This window comes from Caloenas nicobarica, chromosome 2 (assembly GCF_036013445.1).
Source record: "Caloenas nicobarica isolate bCalNic1 chromosome 2, bCalNic1.hap1, whole genome shotgun sequence".
In the NCBI taxonomy this organism is placed as follows: domain Eukaryota; kingdom Metazoa; phylum Chordata; class Aves; order Columbiformes; family Columbidae; genus Caloenas; species Caloenas nicobarica.
The window spans coordinates 36,368,532-36,386,597 of NC_088246.1; the positions used below are offsets into that span (position 1 = coordinate 36,368,532).

An 18,066-nucleotide genomic window follows, 5' to 3' on the forward strand; every position below is an offset into this window, starting at 1 on the left:
GTGACGCTGCTCGCTTTCCGCAGGGACAGGGCTGGAGAGAAGGAGACGAAGCAGGGCCGAGGTTTCGCCGCATCCGCAGCTCAGCCAAGCTGTTGTTTTAAAAGAGCAATAAAAATGAATTATGACTAAACGCCTTCTCACTTAATAGTTTTAGACGGGGATCCCCAGCCCCGGCAAATACGTAAGAGGATTTTTATTTGTGCATGTGTTCCTGCAATTGATCTCTTTGATGACATTCTCATTCATAGAAAGAGTTTGATTTATGACTTTCGGAAGAATTGCGTTCAGCCCTTCCAGCTATAACCCACGCATCCCAGCTCCACAATGTGTTGCAGGGCTGGGAGACAACACCCCTCGCATGGCCGGGCAGCAGAAGGCCGGTCACAAACCCACACTCCAGCCCCACTCGCCTGTGCGGTGAAACCACACGCTCACACACACTCACACGCACACAGGGAGCCGCGATCTCACTCCTCCGGGATCCTCTGGCCCCGGAGCGGCAGAGCCTCGCTGGCATCTGTTGCTCGGTTTTAGCTCACCCTACGCTTTGGGGTCCAGCAACGCCCGCTAGCCCCGTGGCAGGCAATTTGGTGGAGATTTCTGAAAGCCCGTCTTTGCTGTCTCCAGCAGAAAGCGGGGAGCCCCGAGGAAACTGCACCTTTAAAGTCAGAGTTTCCCCTTTTCGTTATCAGTCCTTCACGCGCAGAAAAATATCTTCGTCTGTGTCCTTGCACCACCCCTCAAAAGGAACGAGTGGAGGGGCCGATTCCTCCCTAAATGCTTCCCACCCCCCATCCCCCACCCCCCCCGTGTTTGTGCCACCCTTTTGATTTTACAGGCACTAACTTCTCCATTTCCTCTCCTTCTAGGGCTGATTTATTGGACCGATCAGCACGTGAGAAGCAACCAAGCGCATTCTCTGTGAGCTCTGGTATTTTTTAAGATATGCTTGCTGAAACAGCATGCTGGCTGCTAAGCTCTACTTTATAGAAAAACGAGATTATTTCCCCCCAAAAAAATGCCTTTCGTGTATGTAACAGGCTAGTTTCTGCAGGAGACACTTATCCTGCTGAGCCTCTCTTACGTTTTCCCTGTAACAGAGAAAGTGCTCGTTCATGCTTTTGTTACAGCTCAGCATTTCCAAGCTTTGTACCCTCACAGAGATAAGGTGCTACATTTGTACATTAAAAGGAAGAGATCTCCATCAAAGCTACAAATGTTTTTAGTTTGTTTGGTTTGTTTTTCTCCTTGTGAATACCCTTGCAATAAAGAATTTGAACGTGTTTTCCTCTCTAATAAACGTCCTAAATTGCCAAAAAGGGAGAGGTCATAGTCAGAATGTTGGATTTTGATTATTAGTAAATTAAGAGTAGAAAAGATGGAGAGAAATACCCGGCGTGTTATCAGTCTTGAAAGGAGAGAGAAAGAGGGAGAAAGATAAAGAAAAAAGAGAAGGCTCCTTGTAGCAAACAAGAATTTATTCTACCAAAAATACTTATGACAACGCATCCTAATGCAATACAAAAATAAAAAGAAAGTGAAGATACAATTCCTATATGATCACTTTCTTACAGACCTCATATATTGCTTTTATAGAAGGACCTAGAATGTGGCTAGGTTAAAATTGAACACAACTAAAACTTCGTAAGAAACGGCAAATGGCACAGCTGAGGGAGGTAATAAACAGAAAATACTGACCAGGAAAAGGGAGGGGGGAAAAAAATCACAGGAAAAATCAAGAAGAGCAAGGAAGAGAAAGCAGGACCCTTGGAGAGGCCGTCTTTAATTTCTCAGTAATTCAGATGCTGCAAGTCAATTGTGGTGAGTGTGTCTGTAAAAAAGTCAAAACTGTCAGCAGAAATATCTACAGGACTGTCCAGAGATCCTGGCAAACTGGGAGAAACTGCATCTGAAAGCTGTAGGCAGGAATCTGTGGAGAAAACGTTAAAGTCCTGTAAAGAAGGGACATTTAGGGCCTCAGGACTGTCATTGTTCAGGCCAGCTGCACAGTTCTGGGCCATTGTTGAGAGGCAGTTTTGAACAGTGGGTGACTGATGTTGAAAATGTTTCAGATTTTTCTCATTGCTCGTTAAAGGCGAAACGGGGAAAGTTTGGGACTCGCCATTGTGCGCATTCTGTGCCTGCTGCTGGGAGAGGGCATTCTGCTGGAAAGCGTAGCCTTCCCGCTCCAAGAGAGCGCCGGAGACGTTGCTGAGGGCTTGCTCGAAGAGGGAATTCTCCTCCTCCTCCTCCTCCGCCGCTTTCTCGGGGTCCTCGAGGTGCTTAAATTTCCCCTCGCTGTTTTGGTTCTCCTTGCACTGGGTCTGTCGCTTGTGCTTCATCCTCCTGTTCTGGAACCAGACTTTGACTTGTCTCTCAGTTAGATCCAGCAAGGCTGCAATCTCAACCCTCCTTGGTCTACAGAGATACTTGTTGAAATGAAATTCTTTCTCTAGCTCCAAAAGCTGGGTGTTGGTGTAAGCCGTCCTCAGCCGCCTAGATCCACCGCTACCACTATCGGGGATTTCAAGGGGGTCTGTTAAAAAAGAAAAAAAGAAAAAGAAAAACACCACCACCACACGCACACACACCCCAAAGCACCACCGCCAGAACAGCGAAAAGAAAAACACACGCACGCACACACAAAATAGATAAATGCACGGATTGAATTTCAGCACCCGAGCACATCGCATCCCGGGGGGAGGGAGTGCTCTCTCTGCACGTACGTGTCTATATCTATATGTCCATATAGCATAAAATAGCAACTGCAACAAAATGGCCGCCTTTGGATGCAGTAAACCCATTGTGTTGTACTGCTGAGCGCCCGGTGCTGTGTGCCCCTTGGCCACCTCCGCAAAATTACTGCCTGCAGCTCCCCAACCTCCCCACACCAGAGCAAACTTTATATTAGCCATACCGCAATTTATAATTAATGCATCAGCTGCTTAGCTGAGCGGGAGCAATCTATCACTCTTCATTACTGTCAAATATCCTAACTCTAGGACGGCGAGACAAGAGAGGTCAGCTCCAACTCAAATAAATCATCCCGCATTAAGCAAGTTTGGGGAAAGTTTGGGTTTCCAGAGAGCCCGGCCAGCTCCGTCCTCCCCGCCCGCCTGCCCCTCCGCCTCGTCCCCCTGCGAAGCCGGGGAGATGCGGGGAGCCAAAAAAGCGGCCCGGCGGGGCCGGCGGCAAGTCTTTGGACTGACCTTTGTGGCTGAGGCAGGCAGGTCCAGCGGCTGAGGCGGAGGCCGAGGCGGGCGGCAGCGCGGATCGCTTGGACGCCTTTTTCTCTTTCATCCAGGGGTACTCCGGGGGCGGCGGGGCTCCGGCGGGGGCCGGGCTGCCGCTGCGGCCGCGGGGGCTCGCCTTGGGGCGACCGCCGCCGCTGTGGCGAGGGTGGCTGCCGGGGTTCAGGCTGGGGATGGTCTGCTCGAAAGGAGGAGGAATCAGTGTCGAGTGTGAAAGCGTCGAGTTCTTGATTGATGAACTTTGAAATGTATCACCGACAGGGGGAAAAGATGTCAGGCACTCAGCAAGCGATGGCTGGCTATTGATAAAACCGATCTCTCGCTCAAATGCGAAATTCATGGCCTTCAACTGGCAGCCCCCGCGGAGAAAAAGTTCCCTCGGATTCAGGGGGCTCGGGGGGGGAAGGCCCAGGAAAAAGGAGAGAGAGCAGAAAAAAATATAGCATAGAAGATCGCTGGTGGGGTGTTTTTTTTCTAATTCACTGATTACAGCCGTATGGGGACCGTGCTACTATTAAACTATTGAATTCATGGAGACAAGGTTGAAATTGGACCGAATTGGCTGTCACATGATTGCCTCTGCCCAATGACAATTTGGGCTTTAATCAAAAGAAGCCACTGTCTGTTTGATTGATCCAAAAAAGTCGGGAAGGAACGCCTCATTGGGGGCCAGAAAGGCTTTATTTACACTTTTTTTAAAGAGGGAAATGATATCTCCAGTATCTATCCCCTTGACGTCCTAATCTGAAATGATCGGGGGTGGAGGGGAGGGTGCGTGTGCGTGGATATGTTTGTGTGAGAGGCTGCGAGTGTGTGTGTGTGCGAGCGTGTGTGAGTGTGTGTGTGTGGCTGCTTGTCCTGCAGCCTGCTGCCTCCCTCGCCTCCACCCGCACCCTCTTCTCTCATTGTTTGGGACTGTCAGGAAAACGCTTTGCACCTCACAAATCATTTAAGCACCTCAATCTGACGCCTTGAGTCATTAACAAAGTAATCCATTAATCTTCAAAGTTTTGACACCGCCAGGCCCCCGCATAAGAAGTTGCATCCAGGCAGGAGTCTGAAGCAGAGGGTCTCGATTTTTTCCTAGGGAATAGCACTTCCTTCAAAACTAGTTTCTCGTTACCGACTCAGCCTCGATGGGCTGCTTTTGCTTTCGTGGTGGTTTGTTTCCTTTTTTCTTTATTTTTTCTTTTTTTTCTCATTTTGTCCTTTTTTTTTATTTCTTTCTTTTTTTTGGTCCTTTTTTGGGTTTTGGTTTTTTTGGTGACTACTGGGTGTACAGTACGGAGAACAACTGGCCGCCGGTGCCGAGCCATTGTTTAACAGGATCTTCCTCAGCAACCTTGCTTCTGGGGGAAGAGTCACATAGACAGCAGCCCTTGTGCTTCATGACTTCCCTCTCCAGTTGGCTTCCCGGGATTGGACCGTAAAACATAACCCTAGGAGTACCTCTCTGGGCGAGCCAAATCGTGAGGCTGCAAACGCGTCTGGCTGTTGCCTCTTTTTTAAAAAAAACCCAAATCCTGTGCCTTAGCTTGCAAACGATACTCCCGTCTGCTGGCATAATTTGCTTAATAACCGTAGTAGGCTGGGTCTGGTGAGTATTTTCGATTATCAGGAAATATATGGGCTGGTAGCGGGTTTGTTTTCACGGGGCCAGGCAGAGCGAAAATGCTGGGGGTTGTGACTTGAGAAACGGCACTCGCCTCCGATGCTTGGGTCTCGCCGCCGCCGTGTCCAGTCGCCCCTGCTACGTGGAGACAAGTCCCGAATTTGGATGCTCTGAGCACAATTTTCCAACCAGACCGAGGCGAGCGGGAGAGCGATGACAATGATGGCCACAATCACCAGCCTGATGAGTCCTATGGTCACAGCCGCCCGGCGCAGCCCGGACTGGGTTTGCCTTCCCGCGGAACTCGGGGTGCCCGGCGGGGTGGGGTGCGCCGGGGGGCCGGGGGGGAAGGCGCTTCCGAGCCGCTTTCCGCGTCCTCGAGGAGCCAGGGACCATCGTCAGCGAGATGCGGTGCCGCCTCGCTTTATTTTCGGAGTTGCCAAAAGGGCTTGGCAAGCGTCTTCGTAATTAAAAAAAAAAAAAAAAAAGAAAGAGAAAAGAAAAAAAGAAGAAGAAAAAAAGGGGGGGAAGGGCGGATGGGAAGAAAACAAGACCCCAAGTAATCAGCGGATCAGTCTGCGCCCAGACTGCACGAAGTGCTTTTAAAAAATCGGTTTTAAGTTAATGCACCCACAAGATGTAGCATATCTGCGAAGGCATTGGAGAGAGGGGGAGGGGAGGGGCTGGAAGGCTTTAAATGGGCTTTTTGGTGGTTGCTTGTTTAAATAAAATATAGAACGAGACTTGTCATTTAATCCCTCAAAAGGGATGCCTTACAAATATCGATGCTGTTGGAAAATGCAAGGGGTTTAATTTTCTTGCTTTTAGTCCAAACAAAGCTCTGGTGGTGTCTGCGCGCGATCAATCTTGGCCGCCAAAAGGTTTGACAGCTACTGGCCCTTAAGAACACATTTAAAGCTTCTTGCTCTTTCCAAGATCAAATGTGGCCGAGAAAAGAGGCAGAGCAAGAAACGCAAGTAAACAAGGAAAAAAGCTGCTTTTTAAATATGCTGGCAGAGGACTGAGCTGCTTGTGGGAAAAGTCCGGTTTTAATTTGCTTTTCAGTGCCTACTTTGGGGTCGGGCTTTTTCTTTTCTTTAATTTTTTTTCCTCCCTCTGGAAAATATTGGGATTAACAGCAGGATGACAAATAATAAAGAGAGAGGTTTGGACTTTAACCAGGCTTTGTGAGTAAAACCTGTGTGGGTGTCTCTATTCTGCACATTTGTTTCTTGTGGTCAGTCTAATACAAAAACCACCTGGAACAAAACCTTTGGAGAGGGGACGCGAAATTCTTGGGCAAATCAATTACTTCTGCCTCCAGAAGGTTCTTTTAATCGGGCGAACCTTAAATGCAAAAATACAAATTCTTATTTGCAACCTGGAGGCTCCGAAGAAGGGTTGAGTACGGTTTCTGGAAAGAAGGGGGCAAAATCGCCTCTATTTTTCTTTCTTTGCAGTTGGAGGGGGATGAAACGCCAAATTCCTTCTTTTTGAACATTTTCCTAAATCTAATTCGTGGTGCTAAAGTAAGAATCACTGACTGTACAGTTACCTTTTGTTGTATCGAACCTAAACGGTCCAAGGTGTGGGGGGCCGGCTTGAATTTTATACCGGCGCTTATTTGAAACGAGCAATGTCTTGCAATGTTGCAAAAATGCTTCCTTCGCCTGCGAAATAATAATCGGTCGTTGGTCTGTACTGGGTAATAATCAGGTATCAATGGAAAATATCAGGCTACATAACCTTTCCTTCCACAGTTACATATCAGTATATATAATAAACAGCACGATATAAATATATTTTCAGTCCCTTTATTTGACTGAGCATGCTTTATCTATTTATGCAGAAAAGCTTTATATAGATTCATGGATGCATGTCAATGTTTCAGCATCATGCAAGGATGGTTCTGGAAACAAGATAAAGCCCAAAGATTAATAATATTTCAGCATGAGACCAAAATGGCGACATTTTTTTCTGTGGTCTAAAAGATACAGACGGTGAACAGCGTGCGTTATTATCTACATGGCATAGGAATATGTCTTTATAAACGTGCAGGGGTATATTTTACCCAGTCTATTAAGGTCCATTTTGATTTATCTTTCAAGTTTCAATCTAAAAATTACGGACATTTAGTCTGAAAGGAAGAAAAATCGGATTTAAGCACACGCTTGTGGGTTTCTGCCTTCCACCTCGAGCGGATTCGGGCTGGAGACGCCCGCGGGTGCCCGTTTGGGGCCGGGACAGCAACCCTTTTGCAGTGCTGTGTGCCTCTCCCTTGCCCCCCACCTCCCCCCGCAATACACACACTCACACACATACACACCTCCGCGGGAAGAAAAGCACCGCAAGGCTCCCCTCCCCCACAGCGTCAGCCTGCGGTGGGAAGGGAAGGCGGCTCAGCAAAAATGAAAAAAAAACAACAACAACAACAATAATAATAATAATACGAATAGGAAGAATTCCACTTTTTGAAGGAAAAGGGAGAAGACGGCGGCGGGGGTGGCAGAAGCCGCGTCCGGACGCAGCAGCAGTGCTCGGCATTCACTCCCCAGCCGCGTTTGGGGTTTGGTCGGGGGCCTGCTCTGCCCGCCTTGCTCCCAAAAGCCGGTGGGGCTCGGCAGCCGCCTACCGCCCGGCTCCCTCCTTCCCCAGCCGGCCACCCCCGGGGGGAGGCGGCCCCTCCGCGCCCGGGCCCGCACCCACGCGAGGCTTTATCCTGAGCTCTGCTCCCATGTGCTTCCCACACCGACGCTCGTACGCGCAAACACACACACACCCCCGCCTCCAGCTGGCCTGCCCGGGAGGCAGGAGACGCTCCCCGCGCTGCTCCGGGGCCGATCCCCCACTGCTGCTCGGGGAGAGGGGAAGGGGGCGATCCGCGCCCGCCCGCCCTCCGCGCCGGGTGGGCACCGCGCAGCGGGCGCAGGAGGAGGCGGCCGCCGCGGGCCTCAAAACCCTGCTGGGGAAAAAAAAAAAAAAAAAAAAAAAGAAAAAAGAAAATCCCCCTCCCTGCCTATGAAATGCTGAAAAGGCGTCCCGGGGCCCTCGGGTGGGCAAGTGGATCCTCGTGTGGGTTTACAGACGAGTTTCCTAACTCCCCACGTCATGAAGGGCTCTCCCTTGCCTTGCGCTGCAAAGAACATGTTCTTAACTCTTTATTATTCAGAATAAAAACTTTATTTTTTTTTCCAGAACATGAGCAGCAAGGAATGTATAACTTTCAAAACAAATCTAGCCTTTTCAGCTTCACGTGCTTCCCGCCTGGCTGGATGTTACAAGCATAAAGTATTCAAACTGTGATCTTTTTCCCAGATTTTATTGCATCGTCATTATCATCATAATCATTATCACCATTTTTATAAAAGGAGTTATAGTTTCCTTTCAAATGGTATTTCCTATGCGTGCCAATATGCCATCTAACATATGGCCAGGTAAATACCTCCTGAATATTCAGGGTACAGATTTTTTTATATATATATAAATATGAACAAATGGGGATAAATAAAATTTTAAACACTTAGATTATTCAATGTTTGCAAAAAAAAAAATAAATAAATCTGAATGTTCACCAGCATACACACGTTGAAAGACTTACACGTATTAATAATTGTCCAGGGAGTCCCTGTCCAAGCGCTTTTGATGTCTTTCTCGCTATTTAAAAGAAGTGCAATAAAAAAAATTGCTTCCCCGTAGGATCAATCATGTACGAACAAATTCACATTTAAGAATTCCTTTTATAGAAAATTTGTTCATATACCCTGTTTTGATAAAAGTGTAGAAGGTAAAATATAAAGCCTCTGCATACTCCCAAAGTGAGACACAAGGCTACAGTTCAAGAAGATAAATATCCACTAGTGAAACTATAGAGCAATTCAAGCAACAAATATTGCTACGTCACATAAACTAGAAAACGCTTTTACCAAAGGAAACAAACCAAAACAAACAAAAGAAACAAGAAGGGGAGGGGCGGGTGTATGGGGGAGGAGGAGAGAGAGAAAGGAAGGGTTGAGTACTTTCCAAAAGTTGGGGGCTTGGTGTTCCACTTAGTGACTCCTGTCTCTTACAGATGGGTGAGTTTGGGCGCTTCCTGAATTCTTCCCTGAGAAGGATGGTGAGTGGTAAGGTCTGTGTATGTTGGGTGTGGATCGCAAGGTCCATGGTGGTGATTGTTGGCCATTGGCCCAGCCCCGCTGTAGTCCATGTTGGCAGAGGGAGGATGAGGGAGATGAGTTAGGCCAAAGATGGAAGGCCCAGAACTGGTCATGGTCTCCACGTAGTTGCCCCCTACATAGACGGGGCTTCCCTGTATATGTGGATTCCCATAACCGTTGCCTTGAAGAGGATGAGTATCGTATTCAGGTGTCACAGCTGCCGTCCCCGTGTATCTCTTTTGAGGAGGTGGGCAATTATTAAGAGGAGCAGTATATGATGCAGGGATGCCATAGGTGTTTTGATGAGGCTTGTTAAATGGTGGAGGCGACTGAGGCTCATAGGGGACACTGTTTACTAAAGAATGCATAGAGTTTAGATATCCCCCAGCAGCTGGAGGGACGGGGCTTCTGCTTGGGGATTGTCCTCCTGAAGAGGTCATCATGCCCTTGCCCTTCTGATCTTTTTTGTATTTCATTCTGCGGTTCTGAAACCAGATTTTGATCTGTCTTTCTGTGAGATTGAGCAAATTAGCCATCTCTACCCTTCGTGGCCTGCAAAGGTACCTATTGAAGTGGAACTCCTTTTCCAGTTCTACCAGCTGGGCACTTGTGTAAGCTGTACGGGCTCGCTTAGAGGAGGCTTGCCCCGGAGGGCTTTTATCACCAGCACAACTCTCACCTATGTAAATCACATAAAGAACACAATCAGCATGGTGAACCCAGACACGGCAACCAGAGACAATGACCAACAATGCCAGCACCTGGAGAGTCCATCTCTCGGACACAAGATGGATGCCCATGTGTGCAATGAGTACTCCCCCATGGCATGAGCACAGTCATGCCAACCTACAAGTCTCAATAGACTCCTTCACCTCATTAGTGTCACTATATGACCGTACTTGCTTCCTTTAAGAACAACAGCATGCAACATATCTTGAGCTTTGCATAAAGGAGTAAGAAAGTTTCAGGGAAATACAGCGTGGTTTAGAAACTCTGAAGGTGAACCTACAGCTTTGTTAACATAGCAGAATCAGGATCTTCAAGAACTAGCTATTCTCCGTTGCTCTTAAGACATGCAGCCCTCTTTTTCTGAAAACCCTGCCATGCCTGAGGGTTAGGTATCTATATGTAACATTGCAATATATAAACAGAATCGATGGTATAGTGTTCCTATCACATTTAACATATAGTATAAACATATGGTAGTGATTGGGAAGTGTAACACACATAATCACATAGGGCGGCTAGGCTCACATATAGGCATACAGACATATTTAAATGTCACCGGTTTTTAATAAAATACATAGATTATATGAAAGGCTGTAAACAGCAATGTTACCAGAGCTCTAAGAAGCAGACTAGCAAGGACATTCACTAAAGTTTTGAACTCTACTTCCGAGGCACATGTAAGCGTAAAAGAGGAAGAGGTTAATATAAGCACAACTCCTGGGCATTGGAGCTAGCACTAGTGTTATTGATTTGGGTTTCCTTGAGCAATAAAAGTGTAAATGCACACTTCCATCTCTCAAATAATGTTTTATGGGCTGAAGTTTATGGCGCTCCAGAATGATTTTTGTTTACCAGGCTTGTAACTTTGCCAATCGGCTTGTTAAAAGAAGAAGAGGTTCTGACTGCATGCAGGGCATTGATCCTGCCTGCTTGTGATTATGAGCTATTTTATTCCTGTTACACTTCAGAAGAGATAGGTCACTGTCTTATTAATCTAACAGCACCATGCCAACAAAGTTCTCAGGACAGGACTCTCTGGCTTAAGGCCTGGGCTGCTCCACACTGATATGATTTACTGGTGGGGGGTTACCTAGGAAATGTGATAGATGCAGGAAGGCACGAGTGGTTTGTGCACAAGTGATTTAACCACTAGGAATCAAAATCTCAATCTCTTTGGACCCATCCCGCAAGACTGGGAAAGTTTTGCAGGGGGTGATTTGTTTGCTTAGCTCCCCTTTCAAGCAGTGGAAACTCCTTTCCAAAGTCAACTCAGAGAGGAAAAGAGCCCATTCCCTCCCCTCATTTCCCGAAATGAAGGTGGGCAGGGCTGCAGATGCATGGTCAAGCCAGGGGTACTCAGAGAGAGGGGGGAAAATGTTTCATACCTGAACTGGAACTGCTGGTTTTCTGCTTTGTGTTTTGCCGAGACTCTTTCATCCACGGGAATATCTGTTTGGACATGGTGGGTGAGTTAAGAGCTGGGCTCTTGGTGGAGTTGGCTGGGGCAGGGTTGCTGCTGGCATTTTGAGATGGTGAGGCAGAGGATGGAGGTGGAGGTTGTGCCTGCTGGGCTGAAGGCGGCTGCGGTGGGGCCTGCGGGTCGGTGAGGCTGGGGGGCTGGAGAGGCTGGCTGGGGAGGGTCCTCATGCAACTCTCACTGATGTCATTGGCCTTGTGGTGGGACACAGAGCTGCCGGGGGACTGGAGAGAGCAAGCAGGGCGGTGGTACTCAGTTTCCACAAGTGATGAAGATGGAGGATATTGCTGCTGACTCGCATTATAAGTGAAACCATTTGCTCCTTGGTAGGGGTAGGCACCATAGATTGCAGAGCTGTCGTAGTAGGTCGCTTTTTGCATTTCGTTGTTTCCCAATATTTATTTCGCAAACTGACAGGGTCTTGACACCCTTGGAGAATAACATTGGCACCCCTCTGTCACGTGGCACTCTTCCTCCAATGGCCTCTCCGGGCAGACCTGGGGTGTGGGGAGAGCAGAGCAGGGTGAAGAAATGGTACAAATCCATCTTACTTTCAATAGCTAAGTGACATGAAAGCCATAAAAGAAAAAGTGGTCAGCAATATTTAGCAGCATGACTTGGCCTCAGGCACAGAGCATTTTGATATAAAAGCTGCCTGGATTCACCGGCAGCTACAAATATGTGCTTTGCTGCACCGGGATAGGGGCTTTCTAGGGTTTTTTATTTATTTATTCTTAAGAAACAGAGCAGGGCACCACACGGCACGGGGGTTGATCATTTATCACCAAGAGGCTGGTTTAATACCAGTCTCTGAGATGAGGATGATCGAGGAATCGGTAATGCAAAGGGGCTGGGCTTTTCCTGCATTCTAGCTCGAGGATCAAACCCTCTCGTGTAACCGGCGTCGTTTTATTTTTAGCCTTTCTCTCCAGGTTACAGCTCTCCATACAACTTCAAAGACATACATGAGATTGTTCCTGTCTACGTGTGGCAGGAGGCAGGAGCGGGGTGGAAAGGTTTCCTAGCCAGGGATATTTACACACCCCAATCCCAAGTGGTGGATTTTGGCTTGTCTATGAAATGCTCGATAAGAAAATAAACAAAGCCAGCGCCTTCTTTCCTCCGTGCTCGCACACCACGCCGAGCCGCCCTGGTCACGCACCCCGGCAGCAGCAGTTTCTGCCCGGGCGAGGCCCGACCGCCGCCCGCAACGGCTCCCGCTCGGCCCCCGCAGCGCGGCAGGGGCCGCCCCACGCAGCCCCCGCGCCCACCTCCCGCCCGTGAGCGGGACTGGAGCCTCCGCTGCGCCCAGCTCGGCACGAAGCCCCTTCAGCAAGGCCGGCAGGGGCAAGTCGGGCGCTTTGGCGGCTGTTGGTTCGGTTTTTTTCGACAGTTATTCGCAAGACGCTAACTTTTCGTGGAATCAGCCAGATCCTACCTGTTAAAACATGATGGATTGGAGGAAAAAAACACACCAGGAACCTGAAAAACCAGCGTTCATCTCCATGACCACGGCTTGAACTTTCCTTCCAACTTAGTGATAATAGGTTCTGTCTTGGAAACTGCTATGTAATTTGATGTATGAGGGTCACTTGGCTGGGGAGAGGTTGGACACAAACCCAGAGAGTGGTTCTCCTGTCCGGGCGAATCCCTTTCTCCACACCCCCACCTCCCCTTTCTATCCCCAGTCCTTTTTTCTTTATGTTGTTTTTTTGTTGTTATGGTGGTGGTGGTGGTGGTGGGTTTTGGTTTTATTTTTCCAGATTAAAGTCTACTGGTTATCTGCCTGAAAATAACCAGTTAAAGAATCGCCCACATTAACGGGAGGAGAGACCTGTGCATAACCTCCGATATAGGAGCTCTCACATTGTTCTCAGAAATTTAAGTGTGTTACTTACCGTCCCCCTACCCCCTTGCTGACAAACAACCACGTCTTTTCGGATCAGAAGAGATCTCGTTTCTTTTGCCACTTTCCTTGTGCTTAACCAGCTGGATATTTCCCCACTCAAACATCTAAAGAGGACAAATGCTTAGGGGCGAAAAGTCTTACACAACACATGCACCAAACGAGCTCATTCTATGCCTTTCAAGTTATACAAGTTCTTAGAAAACAGTATTCCCTTTGTTAGATCGCAACAAAATGAAGGTAACACACCTACAGCAGGGCGACTACCCTGTTATTGCACTAATCAAGCTCTTTGAATATTATTAAGCTAATAAACCGATGGAGATCTGAGGCGCGCACACAATTTCCAGCTCCTTGCCTCTCTTGATGCTATCAAGGCCTGGTGTGATTTTTCTCAATTCCTTTGAAAGAGACAATGTAGACACCACTACAAGAACAGAAAGAGGAAATAACGAGGCAGTGGTGATTTTACAAAGGCACATGCCTTTTATGATCACGACATTAAATATTTCGCCTTCCCCGGCTGCTCGGAAGTTTGCTGGCGCAGGCAGGACGGGCAGCGCGGAGCGGGGATGCGGAGAGCGCTGTTCCCGCAGCCGCCTGTCCGCAGACAATAGGCAACTTTACTCGGAAGACAAAATATTATTGAAGCTTCGGCCGCCTGCCAGCAAGGGGGAAAAAAAAATCGGCTCCCGCCTTTGGCTTCGCCAAGTTAATCACTTCCTACAAAGTTGTAGAGAAGCAGGGGTAACCTGAGGAGCGCCCGGCCATTCCTGGCGAAAGCGGGAATAGCGGGATTAAGAGCGACAATGATCACGATAATAACAGCGCCCGAACGGGAGGCCGGGGGGGAGAAAGTTTGCCAAGCCAGCCGGTGCCTGGGATGGGAAGCGCTTTCCTCTCCCCCCTCAGAGACAAAAGGCCAGGTCTCACAAACACAGATGGGCCCCCATTTTTTCCAGTACCCGTTTCATCGCCTCCCCCTCCATTTGTGCAATACACTTCTCTGCCCTTTACCAATTTTTCTCCCACCAATCCAGCCAGCCTGGAGACAGCAGATGAAACCTGCTTGGCCGAGGCATGTTCCCCCCGTTTCTCCCACTCCCCAGTTCAAATCTTGCCTACTCTTTCCTTCCCTCCCCTCTGCCTCCCCCTTTCCCAAATACACCAGATCTTTGCCCTGTAGCTCCCAGCTGAGCCCCAAACTCTGACTCTAGGATGAAAAACCAGGCAGTCCCCCTGAAAGATTTCCTGAAAGATAAAGACAAAGTTGAGAGAAGGGGAGGGGGAGAAAACAGAGGAGAGAGAGCTGCCTGAACACGAAGTGTAAGGGTATCAGTCACTGCCTGGAAGGAAGCCCCAGCTTGTGAACTCTTCTTGAACCGACATTTAAGTCTACGGTCATAAATCACTGGGACATAAACTCCGCCATTCACGACTGATAGCAGCGTATTTGTGGCCTGCTTACCTTAACTTCTGACGACTGAGGCGGAAGCCAGCATGCTCTCTCTCTCCCTCTTTTTTTTTTTTTTTTTTTTTTTGGAGGCGACACAACCCAGGGAGCGGGGGCTCTCTGCCCCAGGCCGGTCCCTGTGGCCGCGGGTTGGGCAGTGCCTCCACTCCTCCGCACCCGGCACCCCCCGACCGGGAGAGGCGAGCCCTGCCCCGCACGGGATGGAGACGGTTGCTTCTGACACCCGCCTCCCCCGTTCCCCTCCCGCTCCAGGCTGCCCACCCTGCCCTGAGCCCGTCACCGGTGTGCCGGGCTCCCCCTGCGTGGGGCACGGAGGACGGGGATGTTTCCCAGGGCTGCTCTGGGAAGGGAAGGAGAGAGTGGAAAGGAGAAAGAGAGGTGGGGGGAGAGTGGAGGGAAAAAAAAAAAAGGGGGGGGGGAAAAAGGAAGGAAGAAAGAAAGGCGGCCGCCTGGGGAAGCTTGGACCAGGGTGGGGGCTGGGGAGGGAGCGGAGGAGCGCGGCAGTGAAGGAGTGCGACCCCCCCGCACCCGGGCGTCACCAAAGTCCAGGAAAATTATGCTAATGAAGACAAACGGCGCTCACAAAGGGTCGCTCTCACCAGCCTCCGCGGGTGCTGCTGGAGGGGGTCTAGGGTTTGTCCCTCTTACCGGTGGGCTTGGGTGCCGGCTGCGGAATAGGGCCTCTGCCGCTCCCCGCTGCCGGGAGCCCCACAAAGCCCCGGCTGAGTCCTGGGGATGGGAGCAAAGCCCGTAGAGTCGGGGCTGGGTCTGGAGCGCCAGCCGAAGCCCACCAGAATCCCCGCTCTGGGCAATGCCTTCAGAGCCACGCTGGAAATCATTAGAGTTACTAATTATTAACTGATGTATGCGTGAGCGCACACACACAGATGTACACACAGACATCCCCCCCCCGCCCCCCAAATATCCCCAGCGCCCGGGACGGGCACAGAGGCGCTCGCACTCACACACATGTGCTGCACAGGCGGGTTGGGGTGCCCACAGCACCCCGAGGAGACGCGTGGGAAGCAGCCCCGCGTGGACGAGGGCTCGGCGCCTGCTGATCCTCAGCAGCGCTGGGGAAGGAGCTGGCCTCCTTCACCAGGGCCCCGGGTTTTGGGGGTGGTCGTGTGTCCCCCCTTTCCCTGCAACAAACGCGGCAGCGCCCGTGCAAACGAGAACTTAAATCAAGTTGCAGCCCCTGCCCCTCTGGAAGACAGTAGCTGGGCTATGGGATCCGTGCATTAAGCAGAGGCTCCGAACAATGCCTATGTGTAAATTTGACGTTACTTCGTTAATTAAGGCATTAAAAATATAACTAGTCCGTTTAAAACACGAGGGAGCCGGGCGTCATCTTAAAGCACAAACAAAGCGAGGGGGAAACGAGAAATAAAAAGCACTATAAGGCTGGGGTGGCCTCTTACGCATACCAATGGTTTTTGTCATTTATGGCTATGCAAGATTTATGACTTCATGCACCAAAGCTGTAAACAGAGCACTAAAACAGAAAACACTTGCTCCTTATGGCATAAGTGAGAAGGCACCACATGAAAGGGGAAGCGGGCAGCGTAGGAGGAGAGGAGAGGCAAAAATCCCGCGTATGCGTTTTGCTTCAAACAACCCGTTGAATGTCGCATCGGAAGAAAAAAAGGTCTTTTTAGTCAATAATCAACCCCACACTTTCTTCTGAAACTGCTGATCTGCCATTCGCCCTCTTGCCCGGCCAAATAACGAGAGGCAGCTCTGCGCCCCGACGGAGCCCCCCGGACTGGAGAGAAGGATTTGGCAAGGGAGAGAGAGCTGAAGACTTCGGAAACCTGCGGACGCCGGGGAGCCTGCCGGTTTGGGGAGCCCTGCCCAAAACCTGGGCGATCTTTTCCTAGGAGCGCGTTTGAACTTTGAAGCGATCTCCAGCGGGATATTCTGACTACATGTCTGTATTTAAGAGCGGAGACGGGGCGGGGGGAGGGGGTCTTTTTACAACTGGAGGGATTTGCAATGGACTTAAATCGTGAGAACCGAAGTGGTTCATAGGAATACTGAAGTGTTTCCTCCATTCGTCTTACTGCCTGCAAAGAGTATTTTGCGAGATTTCGCGTAGTAGTCCCGTTTCCCCACGCCCCCTCTCTCCCCAAAGAGGTCATTTTAAACATGAGAAGATGATTATTTTTTTAAATATCTCTTATGATGCCGGGATAAGTGTCCCAACGCACAGATCCCCGCTGCTTTTATCTGCCTTTCCCTCCCAGAGGCCGAATATTTTCTTTCTGCTCCATTCCGCAGAGAGAGATAGGGCTCAGCTCGGGGAGAGATCGGCAGCATTTGGGGCTGATTCTCGGGGCAGAAATGAGCTGCCTTGTCTTCCCGAAGGGTCCCACTTCACGGGACTTCCCCCGCTTTTCATGGAATTACTCTTAGTATCCGAATAAAATAGTGCCTGCAAAACGCTTTGTCCTTGGATGCTCTGAAATGGAAGCAGGCAGCACCATAATTCAAGGCTGATTTGGGGGCATCTCTTCGGGATGAAATGGCAAGGCGAGTTTTTGCTGGAGAAGGGGGCCAATTCTGGAAGTGGTGCCTGTCTAAGTCGTTAGAGAGTTAGGAGGGGATATCAGCTGCCTTAGAGAAGGACTGGACTATCGAATCAGGCTGTGGTTAATCTGAATTATTGTTTATACCATCTAACACTAAAGAATGGCAACGAACTCTTGCTATTTGCTCAGTAGACTGAGGTTATTTACACAACTCGCCGAAATCCTCCTCTTCTCCAAAACTCTTCTTGCTTTCTTTTGCTCTAGAGCAGAACTGTATTATTTATGAGAGTTTTAACTGGGTCAATATGCATCCGAACTGGGTCCATAAGCATCCGAACTGGGTCATAAATCAGAGGAAACGCTGCCAAGTAATTGAGCTGCAATTAAATCCTGCAGTTTACTTTTGAGGCGCGTTTTGGCCCATTTCAAAATACGGCAAAGCCAACCTTGGCTTTTAGACACACAGTTGGGAGTGAAACACCTCTCCTCCCCTCGGCGAAGGGAGAGGGACCCCGGGTTTAAGAAACGACGACATATTTCAGTATGGCGAGGAGGCGAAATAGCATTTATTGGGGTCAGTTCTGCTCTGAGAGAGGCTTAAAGAGCAGGAGGCTTAAAGAGCAGGAAAGCGAGAAAATAGCCCCAACATATTCTCCCTGCAGGTTTCTGCAGAAGGGCCGCGAATAGCTCCGAGTGGATATAACCTTGTTTGTTTTCAGTAGACTTTTACCATCGTTCGCTTTTCTTCCCCTCTCCCACTCTTTCTGACCTCTTAGAAGATGAGTAATTACAAGCACCCTGTAACTGAGCACAAAATGGTACAGCAGGAATAGGCGAGAGATGCAGAGTGAACAGGGAGAAAGTGAGCCCCAGCGCTCCGACCTTTTCCAAAGCCGGGACACACCGGGGAAAGGTCGTTTTATACAGCATTT

At 49.4% G+C, this 18,066-nt stretch overlaps 2 protein-coding genes across 6 annotated transcripts in view; both read right to left on the minus strand.

Moving 5' to 3' along the window:
* Positions 1-1,516: 1,516 nt before the first annotated feature.
* HOXA2 (homeobox A2) lies at positions 1,517-3,591 on the minus strand. Its single transcript, XM_065628454.1, has 2 exons — positions 3,210-3,591; positions 1,517-2,536 (listed from the first exon to the last, which is right to left on the minus strand). Exons 1-2 carry the CDS (start codon positions 3,589-3,591, stop codon positions 1,791-1,793), a joined length of 1,128 nt encoding a protein of 375 aa, XP_065484526.1. The 3' UTR covers positions 1,517-1,790.
* Positions 3,592-8,076: 4,485 nt separating this feature from the next.
* Positions 8,077-18,066, minus strand: part of HOXA3 (homeobox A3) — a 44,538-nt gene continuing 34,548 nt past the window's right edge. For all 5 annotated transcript variants that reach the window (XM_065627814.1, XM_065627817.1, XM_065627815.1 and 2 more), the window contains 2 exons: positions 11,132-11,720; positions 8,077-9,696 (listed from right to left, as the gene is read on the minus strand). In XM_065627814.1, the coding sequence (XP_065483886.1) occupies positions 8,927-9,696; positions 11,132-11,603 (1,242 nt within the window). In that variant the 5' untranslated portion in view covers positions 11,604-11,720 and the 3' untranslated portion in view covers positions 8,077-8,926. The remainder of the gene's footprint in view (positions 9,697-11,131; positions 11,721-18,066) is intronic.

Bases quoted from the DNA above. Each gene is read 5' to 3' on its own strand.
- HOXA2 (XM_065628454.1), bottom strand. From the start codon at position 3,591: ATGAATTTCGCATTTGAGCGAGAGATCGGTTTTATCAATAGCCAGCCA. The intron at 2,537-3,209 runs GTCAGTCCAAAG...CTTTTTTAACAG, and splicing joins TGCCTGCCTCAGCCACAAAG to ACCCCCTTGAAATCCCCGAT.